Raw genomic sequence first — 19,376 nt, 5'->3', positions numbered from 1 at the left:
TTGTTGAGATTGTAACCTTCTGTCGTGACTTATTATTTTTTATATGTTCTATTTTTAGAACTAATTGTATTTTGTTTGCCATAGTTACTTCTCTTTAGTCCGAAATAAACACTCGTGTCAATAACATCTTTTACTAACTTTATTTAATTACTAAGAACATATACCATATTTACAACACGTTATCAGCACGAACGCTTAGTTCTTAGTTTTTCACGTTATTTAGTAAAATAAAGTTGTATATATTTTTGTGTGACTAGGAAATAGTAATAGTCTGAAAATGTCACATGAATCTGAGATGTTTCGAGTATGAAAATTCCCTGCGTCGATCACATCTTTTCCATTTCCTTGTTTGAGGATAAAAGATGGATATCCGACTTGGAAGTTCAAGATGCGAAATTACCTTATCCATGAGGATTTATGGGAAACAATTAGTGGATACCGAGATGGAGACACAACCCCCTGCCTCTACCAAAGGTTACGCAAAGACGCAAAGGCATTAGCAAAGATATGCTTATCAGTAGAAGGTGCAGCGATAACCCATATAAGATGTGCGAAAACTGCATCTGAGGCATGGACTTGTTTGCAAAAGCCTTTGAAGATAAGGGAATAGGACGAAGATTATTTTTGGAGCGTAGACTGTACAGGTTGAGTCTATCAGAGTTCAAAAATATTGAACTATATATTAACGCAGTTATGTCAACCGCACAGGATCTTGCGGATATTGATGTAGTCATAGAGGACAAGTCTATTGCTGCAATACTTTTGGGAGGTCTAACTCCAAGGTATGAACCTCTCATTATGGCTTTAGAAAATTGCAATGTAGACGTGACTACAGAGTTGGTGAAAACAAAACTGCTTAATGAAATGTCCAAAGATGTGGCTACATCATTAGACTCTGTCTTTCATGCGAAGAAGAAGCCTAAGTCAATGAAGAAGAATATAGTTTGTTATGAGTGCAAGACACCTGGACATAAGAGACCAGACTGTCCACTGAGAAACAAGAAGGAGAAAGGCAATGCGGTAAATACCAATGATACAATATTTACAACTCTTAATACTCTGGAAACCCAAGAAAGGACATATTTTATGTAGATTCAGGTTGTACTAGACACATGACTTCTAGACGGGACTGGTTTCCAGAATATCTCAATACAGAATCAAGGTACTGTTACTGTCGCAAATGGAGAACAGATTAAGTGCTGCGGAATTGGAAATATTTCAATAAACACGCCCGAGAACGTGGTCAACAATATTAGTGATGTTGCTTATATACCAGATTTGAAAGCTAGTTTGTTATCTGTATATAAAACTGTTGAAAAGGGTTTTATTTGTGTTTTTGATAAAAATGGATGTAACTTTTATAAATCTGATACTTTTAATTTTACAGGTGAATCTGTTGCTCATGCCTCGCCCTGTGGTGGACTGTACGTTTTAGATGGTACTGTAAATGTTTCCGAGAATGTGGCGGATAATTTTTTGACACAAGATGTGCACTCTGGCTGTCAGGATAGTTATCAAATTTGGCATAAGAGGTTAGGACATTTGTGTCGTATAGGCATGAACCAACTGAAAAATCACAAGGTAGGTATAAAGTATACAGGAGTAGATAAAACTAGTTGTATCGCTTGCGTGGAAGGTAAACAAGCAAGAAAAACCTTTCAAAAGGTTAGCGTTTAATAGGGCTACTTCCCTTTGGAACTGATCCATATGGATTTGATGGGACCGGTGTCTACAACTTTTCAAGGAAATAGATATATGTTGACAATAGTAGACGATTATACGCGAAAAGTGTTTGCTTATTTTATTTCTTCTAAAACAGAAGTCAAAGATATATTTTGTGTGTTTCAATGTTTTGTTGAAAATCAGTTAGATAAAACAATTAAAGCAATTAGGACTGATGGAGGTAAGGAGTTCGTGAATAAAGAGTTTGTTGATTATCTTGCTTCCAAAAAGGTATTGAACATCAAACAACGACGCCTTATAGTCCTCAGCAAGTTGGAGTAGCGGAACGCACCCATCGTTCGGTTACAGAAAAGGCAAGAACGTTGCTAGCTGAAAGTTCACTACCGAAAGCATTCTGGGAAGATGCATTCCAAGTTGCCATTTACCTTAAGAATAGGTCTCCTCATCGAGCCTTAGGTGGACAAATTCCTTATGACAAATGGTATGGACGAAAAGGTGATCTTAGCCATCTAAAAGTGTTTGGTTGTAGAGCTCAAGTCCATATACCTTCGTGTCACAGGAAGAAATTAGATGTCAAGGCACAGGAAGCAATTTTCGTCGGTTATTCTGAAAATCCAGGCACTTATATTTTTAGGGATCCTGCTAACCCACGAAAAGTTATTATATCCAGAGATGCAACCTTTTTTGAAAATTGCTTTTCAGCGCTAAAGCAGAAGCAATCTGTCGCACAGTCAAAAATCTATATTGTTATTTGATGAGCAAAAGAGATTGAGTCTGAGTTTGATCATGACTGTCAATTCTATGACTGTGATGAGAATATCAGCCCGGCGGCTGAAGCAACTTTACCAGTAAATCTAGAAAGTGCAAAAGAGTCAGTGACTCTGGAAGAGCGAGAGTCTCTCAGTGACTTAAGGCTGCCTAGTGTGGAAGAAGTGACAGCGAATTTGGAACAGGAATCGCACCCTGAGCGCAGATACCCTTCCAGAGATAGAAAAGCAACAAATTTTTATAAAGCTTACAATACGTCAATGGTAGATTCTAATAAACCTACGACATATTACGAAGCTACTCATGCCGATGATGCTGATAAGTGGCAACATGCTATGGTTGATGAGTATAGTTCCTTAAGGAAACTCCATACATGGAATTTAATAGATAGACCTAACAAAAAGGTTATACCATGTAAATGGATTTACAAAATTAAAAAGGGATGCTTATGGTAATATTATCAAGTATAAAGCGAGACTCGTCGTCAAAGGTTTTCATCAAGTTGAAAGTGTAGACTACAACGAGACGTTCGCACCAGTGATTCGTCATTCTTCCCTCCGCACGTTGTTTGCGATAGCTGCAGATATGAAGTTGAGAATGAAGCACTTAGATGTCGATACAGCTTTCCTTAACGGAGATTTAGAAGAAGAAGTTTTCATGGAGCAACCTCTTGGTTTTATTGAAAAGGGTAAAGAAAACAAAGTTTGTTTATTGAAGAAATCTCTTTACGGTCTTAAACAGGCACCGCGAGCTTGGAATAAAAAAGTTAAATGAAACGCTTTCTAAAATAGGTTTCATAGGAACTCCTTCCGAACCTTGTGTGTATACTAAACTTTTGGTAAAGAACTTGTAATATTAGGAATCTTTGTTGATGACATAATAGTCTTCTTTAATTCTGATTTGACATTTGACACTGTCAAGAATGATTTGTCGAAATATTTTTCATTAAAAGATCTCGGAATACTGAAATGTTATTTGGGACTACAAGTTGAAAGTGATTCCGAGAGTATAAGGTTGAACCAGCGAAATTATATTCTTTCTATATTAGAAAAATTTAATATGAAGGATTGTAAGGCCGTGGATACTCCATTAATTAAAAAGAATATGGAAAAAGAATGGATGGTCAAGTCGGTGAGTCTTATCCTTATCAAAACTTAATAGGATGCCTCATGTATCTAGCGGTAAACACACGACCAGACATCGCTTACGCTACGAGCTATTTAAGTCAATTTAATACGTGTTTTACTAAAGAACACTGGAATGCTGCTAAAAGGATTCTGCAATACCTAAAAGGTACCCTAAACTATTCATTGGTTTACAGGAAGAATAGAGAACCTTTAAAGGGTTTTTGTGACGCAGACTGGGCAAACTGTCCAATCGACAGAAGGTCATACACCGGTTATGTTTACAAGTTAAGTGGAGGTCCAGTATCATGGGAATCCAAGAAGCAACCTACTGTTGCGTTAAGTTCGGCCGAGTCAGAATATATGGCATTAGCGTCTGCCACGAAGGAAGCGTGTTACTTACGTCGGTTTATATACGAGATAACAGGTATACTTTGTTCAATTAACTTAGCTTCTGACAGCCAAAGTGCCATTAATCTTGTTCGAAATCCTGTACACCACAGCAGGACGAAGCATATAGATACTAGGTTTCACTTTATTAGGGAAAAGGTATCTAATAATATTGTTAAGTTAGAATATATAAAAGTAACGATATGCCTGCTGATGTACTAACGAAGGCCCTCGGACCTCTAGCACACAAACGATGTGTAGTTAACTTAGGTTTAGAAACTTAATTATTTTATTTGTTTTGTTTCTGTCACAACTGCGATTAAGGGCGGCTGTTGGAGATTGTAACCTTCGTCGTGACTTATTATTTTTTATATGTTCTATTTTTAGAACTAATTGTATTTTGTTTGCCATAGTTACTTCTCTTTAGTCCGAAATAAACACTCGTGTCAATAACATCTTTTTACTAACTTTATTTAATTACTAAGAACATATACCATATTTACAACAACTATGATTACTAGAAAAGTCTACACAGCAAAATTTTATAATAAATAATTGATCTAAATATAAACTGCAATTAAAATGCATAAACAAATGTCAATGCTGTTCATTGCTATATTGTATTTTGCTGACCGGTGTGTAATCTAATCGTTCTCATTAGCATTTAAATATATTCAACAATATGTTAGCCTTAGGAAATAATAAATAAATTTCAATGTAAATTCAATATATTTTATAGCCTTCAGGAGAGATTTAAATATTACTCTATACTTCAGCTTGGCTACAACTGTGTTATTTGAATAACCGGTCTGTCAGTCAAATGTCTTCAAATAAATGAGTTATAGTAGAGCTCAGCATTTGGGGTCTTGACACATTAAAATGTGGTATTTTGCTTACAAATTTATGATAGTACGCTCAAAATGTAATTAATACCTATATTACAGATAAAAAGTATAATAATTGTAGCGACATTAAACTGATAGGCGATATCATTGTATTGTATATAAACTTTACATTGACTAATGAAGTTATCTGATCTGATATTGTTTTTTATGTGTTGACATTGTATTATTCTATGTAGTAAGTCTATCATACGCAAGAGTTTATTTGAATATATATTATGGCATTGTTTATATTTGCATTTGACCGCTAAGAGACGACTACTAACCACATGAGGTGATTTTAGCTATTTTTTATATCGCCCAATCCCTCCCCGGCTAGCAAGATTTGGTACGAACCCTCTCCTACCCCAAACTGCTTACATAATTAACGTACGCCCCTAAGTGGACAAGTCCGACTCACCAAGTCCTTATCCTGTGCGGAAAGCGTATGCGCGGCGAGACAGAGCTGTCGCTCGGCGGCGGGCACGTCGGCCAGCAGACGCGGCGGGCGCGGCGCGCGGGCCCCCGCGCCCCCCGCGCCCCCCACGCGCGCCGTGTACAGCCGCACGCGCTCGCTGTACGCGCTCGCCTCCAGCGCGTACGGGCCCAGCGCCCCCACGTCGATCACGTTACTAACATACAAAACATTATACACCTATTAAAGGGCAACAACAAACGTCTCTCTTTGTTGTTAGGTAGATTCTTTCATAAAGAGAACACTAAAGAATGAGTATAGGTAGAGAATGCCTTTAGCATTAAGTCCGCATTTATACTTCTTGTATATGAGGTGTAATACATAAAATAAATAAATAAAACTGATTATCATGTTAAAAAATTATATTTAAATTCTGTTCACTAACATTATCAATGAAAATAAAAATTTATGGTGCTAAACCAAGGCCCAACAACAAACCACTATTTACTAAAAAAAATCTTATATCATCTATATTTCTTGAACAAATGTCACCCAACCATTGTGGCATACTCACGTGGCAGTCTCATGCAGTATCCTGTTGAGTAGGCTCTGCTCGTCTGGTTTCCGCGGCGGTGTCGTGGCAGATGCCGCCGGCACCGGCGTCTCTTGCTGCTGCTCCGTCACTTCTAACAGGTGTGTCCTTTCGTTCACTATGTTTTCCTGAAACACAAGACAATCAGATAGAAATCTTATAGACATTAATCTAGAAACTTTAAATATCTGCACCTGTTGAAAAATTGTGAATCACCATGAGACAGACATTAATGTTAGGTTATATATACCCATTAGTAATTATACACTAGCTACAAAATCCTTTAAACAAGCCTTAGCAGATTACACAGAAAACTATTGAACAGGCAGTGTAATTATGTCGACTAATGAGGTGTAATCATCTCTCATGATTAATATTCTATATAGACCTTATTATAAGGTGCAGTGGACTCATTTTGCTGTACCAATATAAATAAAATTCAAGGGTAACGGTAACAAACACGTCATTGTCACGTATGCACAATTACAAAATGAACTATGCTTCATATATGTTTTGTCCTGAGAATTTATTCATTAATAATAATTTAACAAAGAAACACTCAATACACAAATATCAACCTAAAATGAACTATTGTTAGCAGTAATATATTGTATGTTTTTTCTTAAATGGAGCATTGACTTAATATTTGACCTCAGATTAAGATTTAAAATTAAGACAAATAAAGATTCCTTATCAAATTAGGTGTATCTCGCAAGTTTGGTTAAAAAGTCTTTTCCATTACAAAACTTCCTAAATCACTATAGTGATTCTAACATCGCCTGCATCATCACGATAGTATGCCAGCACATATATGAATAAATTTCCCATGGAAACAAATTACTGGGATAAAAATAACCTACATGCAAATCCAGAATATTTATTTCATTTATTATTTATCCATATGCCAAATTTCATCCAAAACCAATCAGCTGTTTTGCATTTAAATATAAGTCTAGATATTGATGTCGTATTTTAAATATTATTCATAAAAATGTAAATTCTATCTCAGATACATACATAATTGTGCCACTTACATACATAATACCGTTTATCATATGCTGTAAACAACAGAATACTAAAAACTACTAATACAAAAATATAGTTGCCATACTGAGGATATTTTCACCAATACAAGGCAAATATATATTTATACTATTATTGTAAAGAGGAAAACTTTGCGATTTTGTAGGTGTTATCACTAAAATTATTGAACCGATTTTGATAATTGTTTGACTATTAGGAAGCTACATGACTCCTGAGTGCTATAGGTTACTTTTATATCCCGTGAAAATATAATGCATAGCATTTATCCCAGAAAAACTTATCCATGTAGGCAGAGTCACGAGCAAAAGCTGATTATTTATTAGATGATTATTTATCAGGATCACCAAAACAAATACAAACTGAATGGACTGAAATGTCAATGCCTGCAAGTTAAAACTTTGCATACAACTCGACTTTCTGAAGTTATATGTCTTTGTATTAAGGTTATGAAGAAAACATGTTTTGTTGATATTTATAGAATCAACATATGAATAAATGCCAATACCAAACTACTTTGAACATTTATAACACTTTCCATAATATGAATAAAACATTGCGAGCTTTTCATAACATAAACAAAATTTATTCCAAGTAAATTATAAATCCATTGACATTTAGATATAAGCATATATATATATATATATATATATATATATATATATATATATATATATATATATATATATATATATATATAAGATTATGACATAAGATTATGTATATATATATATATATATATATATATATATACATAATCTTATGTCTTGTGGTAATCTTACTAATATAAATGAGAATGTTTTCTAAATTGTTAGGATCGTTGTTAGAATCAAACACGGTAACCATTTGAATTCAATCATTGGTTTGAACCGATGGTTTCATAATCTAATAACTGAGAAATATTAAGCTTTACTTTGTGTACCATATGCAGAATATCTAGCATTATGAATGTTCACAGTCGTAACCACTTACCATAAGATGGTTAACTTGTTTCTTTGTATTCCTTCCGTTATAGACAATGCTATATATAGTTATATAAAACAGTATAATTTGATAGCCATCATGTGAAACATACATTTTGCACTACATTTAATGATATGATAGGGTATTAGAATAGTTTGGTGCTTAACAAGTATACTAATTGAACAACAATCTGAGTCAATCTTTCTCTAATTCAAATTGCATTTTAATAGTCACACAATGTAAATATTCATATTAGTATTATAAACATCACAATCTTTGTTATGGACAACCTACCTTTAGGAAAGTGGGCGGACCCGCGATCATTGTTTATGATCCACTATTTTTACATCAGTATTAGTTATTTTACCATTTGGATAGTGAGGTACAAAGTATTGTATTAGTAGACTATGAAATACAATAAAAAAAACAATGAGACTGAATGTTTAAATTTGAATTATCAGACAATCAACTAGAAACTGTTGATAAATATAAGACAACAAAGTTCATTGTGTCATTGTTGCAGGAAATTAGAAACCAAATTTCAGAACACATAAAGTGGACCGAAATATGAAAGTCTATGCATGCAAATCTATAACCGGTCAGTTTCGAGTACCGTTAACTATAGAAGCACAATTTTGATATAGATTTACTAATCGTAGCGAACTTATGCCTTTAAATACCTGTGGATCGTTGTCTTTATGACATATACTATAACAACACCCCATGACTGCGCTTTTCAACGAATTGAAGCATGAATGCAGTGGCGTGTCTTCGTCGTCGGACTGCATAAATGTTTTTATTATTATCTCCTGACGCGGATAAAAATAGAAAACTTCGTATTTCACGACAGGCGAGATCACCATGCAAAACTAAATGACAGAAGAAAATAAACGTCAAAAATTTATTTTGCTCGTTCGGAAACTTAGAACCTGCAACGTCAACAGCATTTAGTAAACTAATAAGTAATCATACCACACTCGTACACCATATTTCACAATATATTATTTATTCAGCTTAATTATTGACTACAGAATTAATTAATTACATAGATACATAGGTAGCTAAAAATTTATGATTTTGAAAATAATTCATCTTCAAATAAAAATAAAGCTAAGATCGTATTATAAACATAATAACTTTCAATAGGCAGTTAATTTTTATATTTCATGCTACAAATCCAAGCTTTTCATAATAAAAAAAAATATAATTTTTGTTTATTTTCTTGATTTTGGTGTCAAGCTGACAAATCATTTCTCAAACAAGAAACTGTCAAAAACTCAAAAACACGTCAACGTTCCAAAAGCATTTTTTGTTATTTTATTTTTATTTTACAATACAATGCTAAGATACAGAGGAAAAAAGAAAGTTATTGACAAAGTTAAGGAACTGGATGCTTTTCCTAAAGTTCCAGAAGAATATGTGGATAGTACGCCGGTCGGCGGTACATTTTCTATCATGACCTTTCTTATTATTATGTGGCTTATATACTGTGAAGTAGCGTATTATTTAGACAGTAATTTAGTGTTTAAATTTAGGCCTGACACGGACATGGACGAAAAATTGCGTATAAACATTGATGTGACAGTGGCTATGCCTTGTTCGAGCATCGGGGCGGATATATTGGACTCTACATCTCAGAGCGTGTTCGGTTTCGGTGAATTACAGGAGGAAGACACGTGGTTTGAACTGACCCAGGAGCAACAGGACGCGTTCGACGCGGTGAAATACATAAATTCGTATCTAAGAGAAGAATACCACTCAATATGGCAACTGATGTGGAAAAAAGGTCATGGGTCCGTCAGAGCGACAATACCGCCCAGAAAGACGAAACCAAACCGCCGACCAGACGCTTGTAGACTCCACGGCGTGCTCACCTTGAATAAGGTCGCTGGAAACTTCCACATCACAGCTGGAAAGAGCTTGCACCTTCCCAGAGGACATATCCACCTTAATATGCTGTTTGATGACACACAACAGAACTTCAGCCACCGAATCCATAGACTGAGCTTCGGAAGCCCTGCTAATGGTATCATTTACCCATTGGAAGGCGATGAGAAAATCACAAAAGATGAGAACATGCTCTACCAATACTTCATTGAAGTAGTACCAACTGACGTGGACACAACATTTGAGTCAATAAAAACATTCCAGTATTCAGTGAAAGAACTTGAGAGGCCTATCAGTCACTTGAAAGGCTCTCATGGTGTTCCTGGTATATTCTTTAAATATGACATGGCTGCGCTGAAAATAGAAGTGTTTCAAGAAAAAGAGAGTTTAATCAAATTCACATTAAGACTATTTGCAATTATAGGTGGTATTTATGTAATAGGAGGTTATATGAATTCAATAGTACTAGCCTTAAGGTTGAGTTTGGTGAAGACAATAGCACCACATGTTATAGAACAGAAGAAGCACATAGATGTAAGGCTAGCACAGAATCCCTTGTTAGTCACGCCAGATTTAAGTGTTCCAGTAGATTTAATAAAACAATGATAACTATTTAGACAATTTAGAATGCCCCTAAGCTAAGATAGTCAACTTCAACTAAGTCTAATTCTGATTAAAATAGTAATTAATTGACAAGGTTAATATGAAAAAAATATCAACATTTTTATATATTTTTATTTTCCTATGAAGAATAATGTAAATTAATAATCATTATATGGACTTAGGCTTAAGGTGAAGTGGCTTCCTAGATATTCGATGAACTTACTTAAATCATGTTTTTGAATGCATATTTATCGGAAACTAGCTGCCATTACAGTTCGAATTTTGATTCCATTCTAGTCTTTTGCATGGAGGACCTTAACTATACCTGTTTCAGCAAATAAATCTGTTCTCTTTTCTGTTGTTTTAAAAAGCTGCCTAAAGTCCAATTTTTTAAAATGAGAATTACTTAAATAATTATTTTCATCTTAATATTTAGCGCAATATAAATTATAATGAAATTTTATAACCATTTATAAATGTACACTTTTATCTATTATATGAGTTCATCCAGTCTTACAAAGGAAATATTGTTTGGTGACTGACATTCAACCCAGTGAGATAACATTGTTTAAACTATATTGTCAATGTAGATTTGGGCCGTAATTTTCTATAAACTGTTGGAAACAAGGTATAACTAAGATATTAAGGCCTTGAATAATTCGATACGCCCACATATCTTTGTTCCACATTATGTGTACATTTACTGTATTTGTTTATGTACATAGATGAATTCTGAGCTGTATCTAATTTGAGAGATTACTTTTATTATATTGCGATTATCCTATTATTTTCAATACACAAATATTATTGAGACTATATGTAATTATATTTAGCATTATGGTGTATATTTTATTGAAAGAAGTTCTGATTTAAGGTTCTAATATTTATCACATAGTATAAGTATTGTTTGTATAATTAATATGTGGCAATTTGATGTATTACATATAGAGATCTGTGACATGTAAATACTGGTGCTTTTTTTTATTATGTTGCTACAAAGTTAATAATATACCTTGGAGATAAGTAAATTCTGTCTTAGTTTACAGTGAATGTAAATAGAGGGTAATGGTTACATTGCATTACTAAATTAAGGCACATATTCATCTATACTTTAGACTAAAGATGGAACATATTTGACCCAAGGTTCTAAGATAATACTTGAAGGTGACTCTTAATGGAGAATTAGCTAAACACCATACACCACTAAGAACCCATCTAATTATGCCTATGAAAGCTGATGGTAGATGAAATAAATAGGAAAATAAAAAAAATAAAAAATTGTCTATACCTCTGGTAACAAACATTTTTGGCACAACTTGTGCTAAAAACTATCCATGAATAACAAAAATTTCTGCTAATAATCTTAGTTTTAGTTTTCTAAGTTTTTTAATCACTTTGTAGTGCGAATATGGTGTGTTAGAATTTTCCTGACTGCAAGTATGATGTTACGACTCTTGACAAATTTTCTTCATATAGTACCTAAGGCTTAGAGCATGCAAAATTTAAATTAAGTACCAATGTATTAATAATATTTCTTTTGTTCACACCTTTAACTTTTGTTTTACATCTATGGTTAGAATAACTAAGTAGTATTCAAGAAAGCAAATATGTGATTTCGTTTAATAACGCAATGTTAACATTACCCTATAAGATATACCAGTGAATTTCAACCTTATTAAGAAATTTATAGAAACAATACTTTCATTTAGAACTAATAAGTACTATCGGTTCTGTAAACAGATCCTAACCTCTGTTGGTTTACAACTGTTTTCAATAAGCGATCCCAATCTCAATCTTCGATCCCATTGCGAGAATAAACCAATTGTAAGAATGTAAAAAAAACTTTATTCTGAGTGGTCTATTTATTCGATAGATTGAAAAAGCGATTGGGATCGATGATTGGAAATGGCGGTTAGGAGTGAGTAGTGTTGGTCAGAATTTCATATGTCATTGATTAGGGTTGCCACTCATCCATAATTAAAATATAATTATGGTGATTTTGTATACAGCCATGCGGATCCAATGATTACCAACAAGGAAGTAATTTTAATAATTTCTAATTTAGTTAACTTTATTAAACTAATAAATGTCTGGATGCTAATATTTCCCCTTTTTTAACTAACTTGTATTATGTAGATATTCAAATGTCAGCCTATACCTATATCAGTTTTCCTTGTCTAATATTACCAATTAATTTTACATAATATTAATCTTATATATGTGACAATATTTTTACGTAAGTACATATAAGAATGAATATCTAGATATTTACTTATAGTCAATATGTTTATACCTCTGTTATTATCAATGTTTTGTAATCAATTTTATTTCAAGTATTATTTAATTTGGTTAACTTGACTGAAAACAATAAGGGCCTTACTTCTAAACGCAGTATATATTTGGCATAGTTTAGTATATAATGGTTTGGTTTGCTTCTGACGTTTATTATCACTCAACATAGCGAAACAAACCACTGGTCCCCAAATTACTATAGATATATATGCTATATATATTCAATTTCTATTGTCCTAAACGTGACTCAGTGCGTTACGTGCTTGTTACGCACTGTCAAAATAACGTGTGGCATAGAGAATACGGCCCCAGGACCTTCCATTACAACCTATATACCTACGACGTAGAATGAAAAAATAAGTACCTATTTTTACCCTATATAGGTACTAAAAGTATGTGCCCATTAGTTTCTCTAATAATAAGTTCATTGTCCATTGACTGAACTGAATCAGCGCCCCCTAGCGCAACGAGGCTAACAATCCATCCCTATTCTCTAATAACCTTTGAAACTATTACCGACCCTCACAACCCCCCGATGACTTTCATTGACCTTTATATACTTATTGAGGCGTATTTCGAAGCAGCAAACATCGATCAATCTACATAAAGTTTAAAAAGAAATTTTAAAATTAACTTAAAAAACGGGCGGTACTAATCAGTCAGTATGACCAAAGCCTAGTTTTAGTAAAATGGAATCATTCCAATAACAGTCCATTGGAATGGGAAATCCTAGTAAACACATGTTTATGTCAGGCTGCTACAAATGAAGACGTGGGAAACATCTGACTGGTTTCTATCAAAATAAAATCCGTCCGTAACAAAATGATCACAGTTAATAATTATTGTAATATTGCTAATCTATTGCTGGATTTCGCCGAAAACTTATAATTTCTACCTAGCGTGATAATAAATCAATCTCAACTTTGAATAGGATCTTAAGTAAATATTTAAGATATTGAAACATTGAATAAACAAAACTTAAGTTTTTATTTAAGCGCCTTTTACCAGCTGAGTTGGTCCCGTTCAATAAACGAAACTGAGCTGTTAAAATCCATACATCCGTACTTATTTCGGCTCTATATTTTTGACACTCTTCATTAACGTATCAGTCTGCATACTTCTAATGCAGTCTCTTGGTGTATACTGCTTTGGGGGATACAAAACACATAATAGGTATTATAGAATTAATAATTTTTATTTTTGTTTTTTGTTTTCATTCAAGAAAAATTAGCAATTGTGTATTTATTATTTATCCGCGCTTTTCAGATCTGATATTTTGTATACGTATTTTTATATTATCTATGTTATTAAGGCCCAGTTATTTTAAACCAAAACACTGTTTCCCCAAATTGACACATAATTACTCGATTTAGAAACAAATTACAAAAGCTAGCTGAATGTATTAATTTTGATGAAGCAATAGTTTTAACAAACACCAACAAATACAGACCACTAGAAGCTATTCTAAAATAACTTTGTAACTAAATCTAAATGCAATAGGAAAAGTTTGAAGACGTAAACTTTACATCACAGTGTTAATAGTTTAGAATGTATGTTGTTGCGGTAATATCGATGTACTTTCAACACTCCATAAATGCTTTTTGTCTCAGTCGTCTTCACATGTAAACAAGCCTTTCATCGATTGATTTAAACGAAGACTGAAAGATGCATTTCTGGTTATATTAAAGTATAAGTACGTACTGAAATTAGATAAATAATTCATTTTCCTTTGTCCGGCGTAAATTGTAAAATATATTATCTCAATTCGTTTTCTTATCTCTGTTTTAATTTCTATTCGTTTAATTATTATAAGTTTTTAAAGACCCTGTTGATTCTTTAATTTTAAACTGAACTTGGTTAATGAATGGAATTTGCTCTTCATCAGGTAAGAAAAACGAATTGTAATTAATATGTTAAGATATCTTTGTAAGTTTTAAGGTGAAAGTCGTGCGAATCGTCAATTTTGCTCTTTAAACTTTTTATGGGGACAATGTAAAACATAAAATATATTTGATATGACTTGTAAGAATTAATTTACTTAACTAAACTGGTCGTGTAAAGATATAGGATTGTGACGTCAAGGTTACTAATTTGATTCTATTTAAATGACTTTTTCAGACCTTGACTTGAAATTCACCAATCGAGATTGTTGAACATCAAACTCAAAAGGTACGTTTCGTATGTTTTTTAATAAGTTCCCTAAGTGTGAAATATAAGCTATGTGCTGGTTGAGGATATTAAGCATTAGTTCATGTTAGATAATGGAACTTTACAGGCTTATTATTTTTAACAACAAGAGATTATATGCATCCCACTTCTACTTTTGTGCTTCTACGTGTATTATTTCCTGAGATAGTCCTTGAGAGAGATAGAAATGGATTCTCGTGCAATTTTTAGAATATACAGACATTTTAATGATACGTAAATGTAATAAATGCAATATCTACAAAATTTTAAATATATTGTACGATCAATGTGAAGATTTTACTTTCTAATTGTCGTATTAAGAGCAATTTGACTGGAAGGTGTTTTCAAATATATGAATGTTTCGGAATTGGTTATTTTATTTGTTATGCAATTGTATAACTGCGTCGGTGATGCAGTAGTAAGTATTGCGTACGTATGACAGTAGCGCTGAGGTCTCAGATTCAATCCCCGGATTGAGATAGTCCCATATTACAACATAGATTACTAGCATACATATTGAAATGTGGAGGTGTTACACTTCTGTCTACCCTTGAGAATGGGATTTGAGGAGTTGGGATGATAAAGCCATAGTCCCATATACGAACGTGGGTTCGTGGTATTTAGAAGATTATTAAAGCGTTATGGTAGCAGGTGAGGTTGATTTATAATTTAGAACCTAATTTGAAATACACATACTTAAAAACTTAAAATTTAAAAGAAACTATTGTAGGTATTACTTATGTCTTTTTTGATAACCTTTAAAGTCAAGGATTTACCAATGCGAGATAAGAACGTTATTTTCTTGCATATGTTTATTTCTAATTGCACGTATAATTCCGCAGGAATGTCGTCCGCGCAATCAGGCATGTGCAAGATAGCTCGAATTGTAGATAAAGAATTATGCATATGATTACTGTAATGTATACTTCGCATATCCGTCTTTTGCTCAGAACACAGCTTAGGGAGGAATTTCCAGTATTTTTTTTTTTGCCGCGTGGTATAATCGTTTATTGCATTTTGATGTACATAATGCAAAACTAAAGGCAGGTGTTTTAACTTCCCCTTAAAAAAATTACGTGCGGAGTCTAGGGGGGCTCGTAAACGGTTCTCTCGGCTGTCCTTGTTACTCCCCCGTGTTTAGCGATAGCGTCCTCGCAGGCGCTCCGCTTCTAGCCGAGCGAGAAGTTCGCGTTTGGCCGCGCCGCGCCACACTCGCGCGGCGGCATCGCCTCATCACGGACGTTTCGTGCCGTTCGTCAACGAAACATTCGAAAAGTTTCACAACTTTTCAGTACGCGCCCCCGGAGACTCTTTTACAATAAAAAAGTCAGTGCGGTGATATAAAAGTGCGCCAAGTTGATGTGTTTGTGAAGTGAATTTGTTGTTTTGCGACCGTTTTACCGTTTCTATTGAACGTTACTGTTTTGTTGGATAAAAAAGCGCGTAAGCAGAGATCGCGATCTTCGAGAGGGCCGTATATGGCATAAGTTGAATCTTGGGTCTGGCGTCGGTCGGTGAAAGTAGACCTTTGTTAGGTTCATAAGGACACGGCGCTTGCAACTGGCTCGGAGCGACGCGTTTCGCCTGCAGTTTACGAGACGGTGAGCGGCATCAATTACCTACTTAGTTACTCTTCAAATTACAGTTATCTTTACAACGAGATGTTTTTTAATCGTTGCATTCAAAATAGTATTTCTTTCACTATGGATGTGCCGTTATGCGATTTAGTACCGATTCGCACGAACTCGCAGACGCGGGTTACACACAGACACAGCATTCAATGACATTGTTTACATCGCATACCAATTAGGTATTTGCTGACTTACACAGATAATGTTCACGTTATTTAATAATATGCACAATATAAAACTTTCCATTCAAACCATCGTTTCAAGTTTTTTATGTACTGTGATGCAAAGGAAGCCAGTCTTGCGGGCTGCAGCCTTGCGGTTTTTGGTTTCGTTCGGAAACCGATCCAACGATCACGCGGTGGTTGTGTTGGTGTGATTCCGCCATCAGAACGTGGAACAGTCATTCATAGCATGCACCGGCGACTGTAGGTCAGTGCCCTGTACCCTACCTGTTGACTCGCCGTTCCCTGTCAAGCCGGTTCTCCTACGCCGACAACGGAGTATGAAAATATATGTCAGGTTTCCGAACTGCTATTGGCTACTAAATTGTTTTGATTTCTCTCGCTTCGGTTATCTAGATCGTTGCTGTGGAGTCTGTGGACGCTTTCCATCGATTCGATGTCGACTATGTAGATCAGTCGGGTCGTTTAAAACTTGTAATAGTAAAATTGCTTATAGAACGTGGAATGTACAAGCAAAAAATAAAAACCATCGTACATTATTGAATAGCTAGTTACTGCGAGTTAATTTCATAAGCTAGGTAGGTATTTTATCTTCTGATCGTTATCGTCAATGAAATGCATAACTGGCGTACATTTTCGAAGTAGGTACAAAACTTATTTACAAAATGAGTTAGCATACAACCTACCTACATATCTTTATAGAAATTAGTAATCATTGCTGTATTCGTGCGTGATCGAGGTAAAAGTTTCTCCTAACTATGGGCGCAGTTAGGATGTATTTGAGTTTGAGGATCGGAACATTTCATAGATAATCATAATTTTTATAATTCTAAAACTGATGAGTAAAAATGATCGCTAAATGGTCATATGCCTGAAACGCCACCAAATTAAACAAGTGATTGACACAAGCATACTGTGATTATAAAATAAAGCAAAGGAAGATAAGGATTAGATCCAAGATATTTCTTCAGTCAGCCTGCAGAGCATAGGAAAGAGTTCATAATAATTATAAGAATTCACCTAGGGTTTCATCCGCTAAATCTCCTAATCTGCCCTTGACCAATGAATCCTAAAAAGATTTCCCAAACAAAAATGACGAAACTTTATCTAATTAGAGCTTATCCTAAGATTAGCTAATTGTATTATATTTATGTTTGGGTTATTTTCACGTTCCGTAGCACATGTCTGCCACATGTTCAAAATGCGTGCTCACGGGTTACTGTCAGTAATTTGGAACATTGTAGTACATTTTACGAGATGTCTACCATGGTTAATTGTTTTACGTTTTTAATGCTTTCATCTCTAAAGAGTAGGAAATTAGTACACAGTTATCATGAAAAAATCGCCTAGTTAGGTGTGGAACGGACTGCCGAGACGAATGTCCGCTGATACGAATCCCAAGGAAGTTCTCTATATTCGGAGTTTTGGGGGTGTGTGGAATCTACTAATAAGCAGTAGGGTGGTGGACAAAGGCCTTAACCTCTCTTAGTAGTAGAGGAAGCATGTGCCCAGCAGTGGGACAGTATAATTATTATATTGTAATGAAAGTACTTCACGCCAATGGATTGCACTCTTCAACCTCCTCATCCTGCGACCTACCTACGTCAATACGTAGCTACAGATTTCCTCTAGTATGCAGCTGGTGGAAAAAAAAGATCGCCGAATTCAACGAAAGACTTGCATCCAGTGAGGCCCCTGTAAGCGCAATATCTAGGGTAATCACCAGCTACCCTTGCCCCCTAGCTAGCTACGCACATGCCTAAAGCCAAGAATAATACGTTAGCCAGAAGTCCTTAACTGTACAAACGTCGACACCAAGGTTCGGGCAAGGATAACCTCCAAAGCGGGACCTGACATTAAAATGTGAATTAATATATAGTAAGAATAGATACATAGAGTCATAGACTGTCGTTGGATGTTAAATTACCTAACGATTTTAAAGAATGACGTACTTCAATGTAAAAATGATTCGTCATGTGATTATTTTGCTGATTGTAATAATGTTGCTTCATTGGTTTCGATATAGCATTGATAGCAAATACTTATTTTTGGAGGCAAGCGTTCATTTATAATCCATATTAACACTTTAAATTCACGGTATCGATGAACCGTGCTTGTTTTCTTTACGCGGCCATCGCCATTTTGAATACATTCAAATTCTTATGTTTCGAATCGAAAAAGCTCAAAAGCAAAAAGTCGCACTCCATTACATCGGTGATCATTTTATCCAGATCACCAGTTACAATATGTTTGCTATAGTAATAGACTGGAGAAAAATCTGAAGGTATATTTCATTTTAAAGCAGTCCAAGTAGAAAACCTTCGAGTGTGGCTCTCACATATCTCGCTTGCGCAATTTTCGTTCAGTAATCCTACAAGATGGTCGATTTCGTGTATCTCCTCCTTTATTACAAATCATTTAAATTTTTAACCAACACTATTAGATAGACAATTGAATAAGTAACATTTCGGTAGTTTCAAATTTTCGAACAGACCAATTTTTTTTTAATGACATTCATAAATATACATATTCCCGCTCAAGTTCATGCGTCGCAAATGTGTCGAACGACTGCTCAAGGCTGCTTACTTTGGGGGGCTTTCCTCAATACTGCGCAGTAACAGTAAGCATTCTTTAGCTATCTGGAATACGCGCATCGAGCGACAGATGTTAGCAATGTGGGGACGATTCTTAATTATTTTATTGGCGTACGTAATCGTTTAACGTTAATTGGACATTC

At 34.6% G+C, this 19,376-nt stretch overlaps 3 protein-coding genes across 4 annotated transcripts in view; 2 read left to right on the top strand and 1 right to left on the bottom strand.

Moving 5' to 3' along the window:
- Positions 1–8,755, bottom strand: part of LOC115455565 (ragulator complex protein LAMTOR1) — a gene marked incomplete in the record, with an annotated part of 12,241 nt that extends 3,486 nt beyond the window's left edge. Inside the window, 2 exon segments of the mRNA XM_037447694.1 lie at positions 5,836–5,981; positions 8,538–8,755. Coding sequence (XP_037303591.1) covers positions 5,836–5,981; positions 8,538–8,720 — 329 coding nt within the window.
- Positions 8,756–9,100: 345 nt separating this feature from the next.
- LOC115455566 (endoplasmic reticulum-Golgi intermediate compartment protein 2) lies at positions 9,101–15,193 on the top strand. The gene has a single exon (XM_030184191.2). The coding sequence runs from the start codon at positions 9,196–9,198 to the stop codon at positions 10,348–10,350; it is 1,155 nt and encodes a 384-aa protein (XP_030040051.1). The 5' UTR covers positions 9,101–9,195; the 3' UTR covers positions 10,351–15,193.
- An 826-nt stretch (positions 15,194–16,019) lies between these two features.
- The window catches only part of LOC115455567, a 158,558-nt gene continuing 155,201 nt past the window's right edge, over positions 16,020–19,376 (top strand). For both annotated transcript variants that reach the window (XM_030184192.2, XM_030184193.2), the window contains exon 1: positions 16,020–16,427. The gene's annotated coding sequence lies outside the window, so the exon portion shown is untranslated. The remainder of the gene's footprint in view (positions 16,428–19,376) is intronic.

The sequence above is a fragment of the Manduca sexta genome, chromosome 7 (assembly GCF_014839805.1).
Source record: "Manduca sexta isolate Smith_Timp_Sample1 chromosome 7, JHU_Msex_v1.0, whole genome shotgun sequence".
NCBI classification, from domain to species: Eukaryota; Metazoa; Arthropoda; class Insecta; order Lepidoptera; family Sphingidae; genus Manduca; species Manduca sexta.
Note: the sequence above shows the minus strand (reverse complement) of the source record. Positions and strands in the feature narration are given on the sequence as shown.

Coding starts and splice junctions, on each gene's coding strand:
- LOC115455566 (XM_030184191.2), top strand. CDS start 9,196: ATGCTAAGATACAGAGGAAAAAAGAAAGTTATTGACAAAGTTAAGGAA.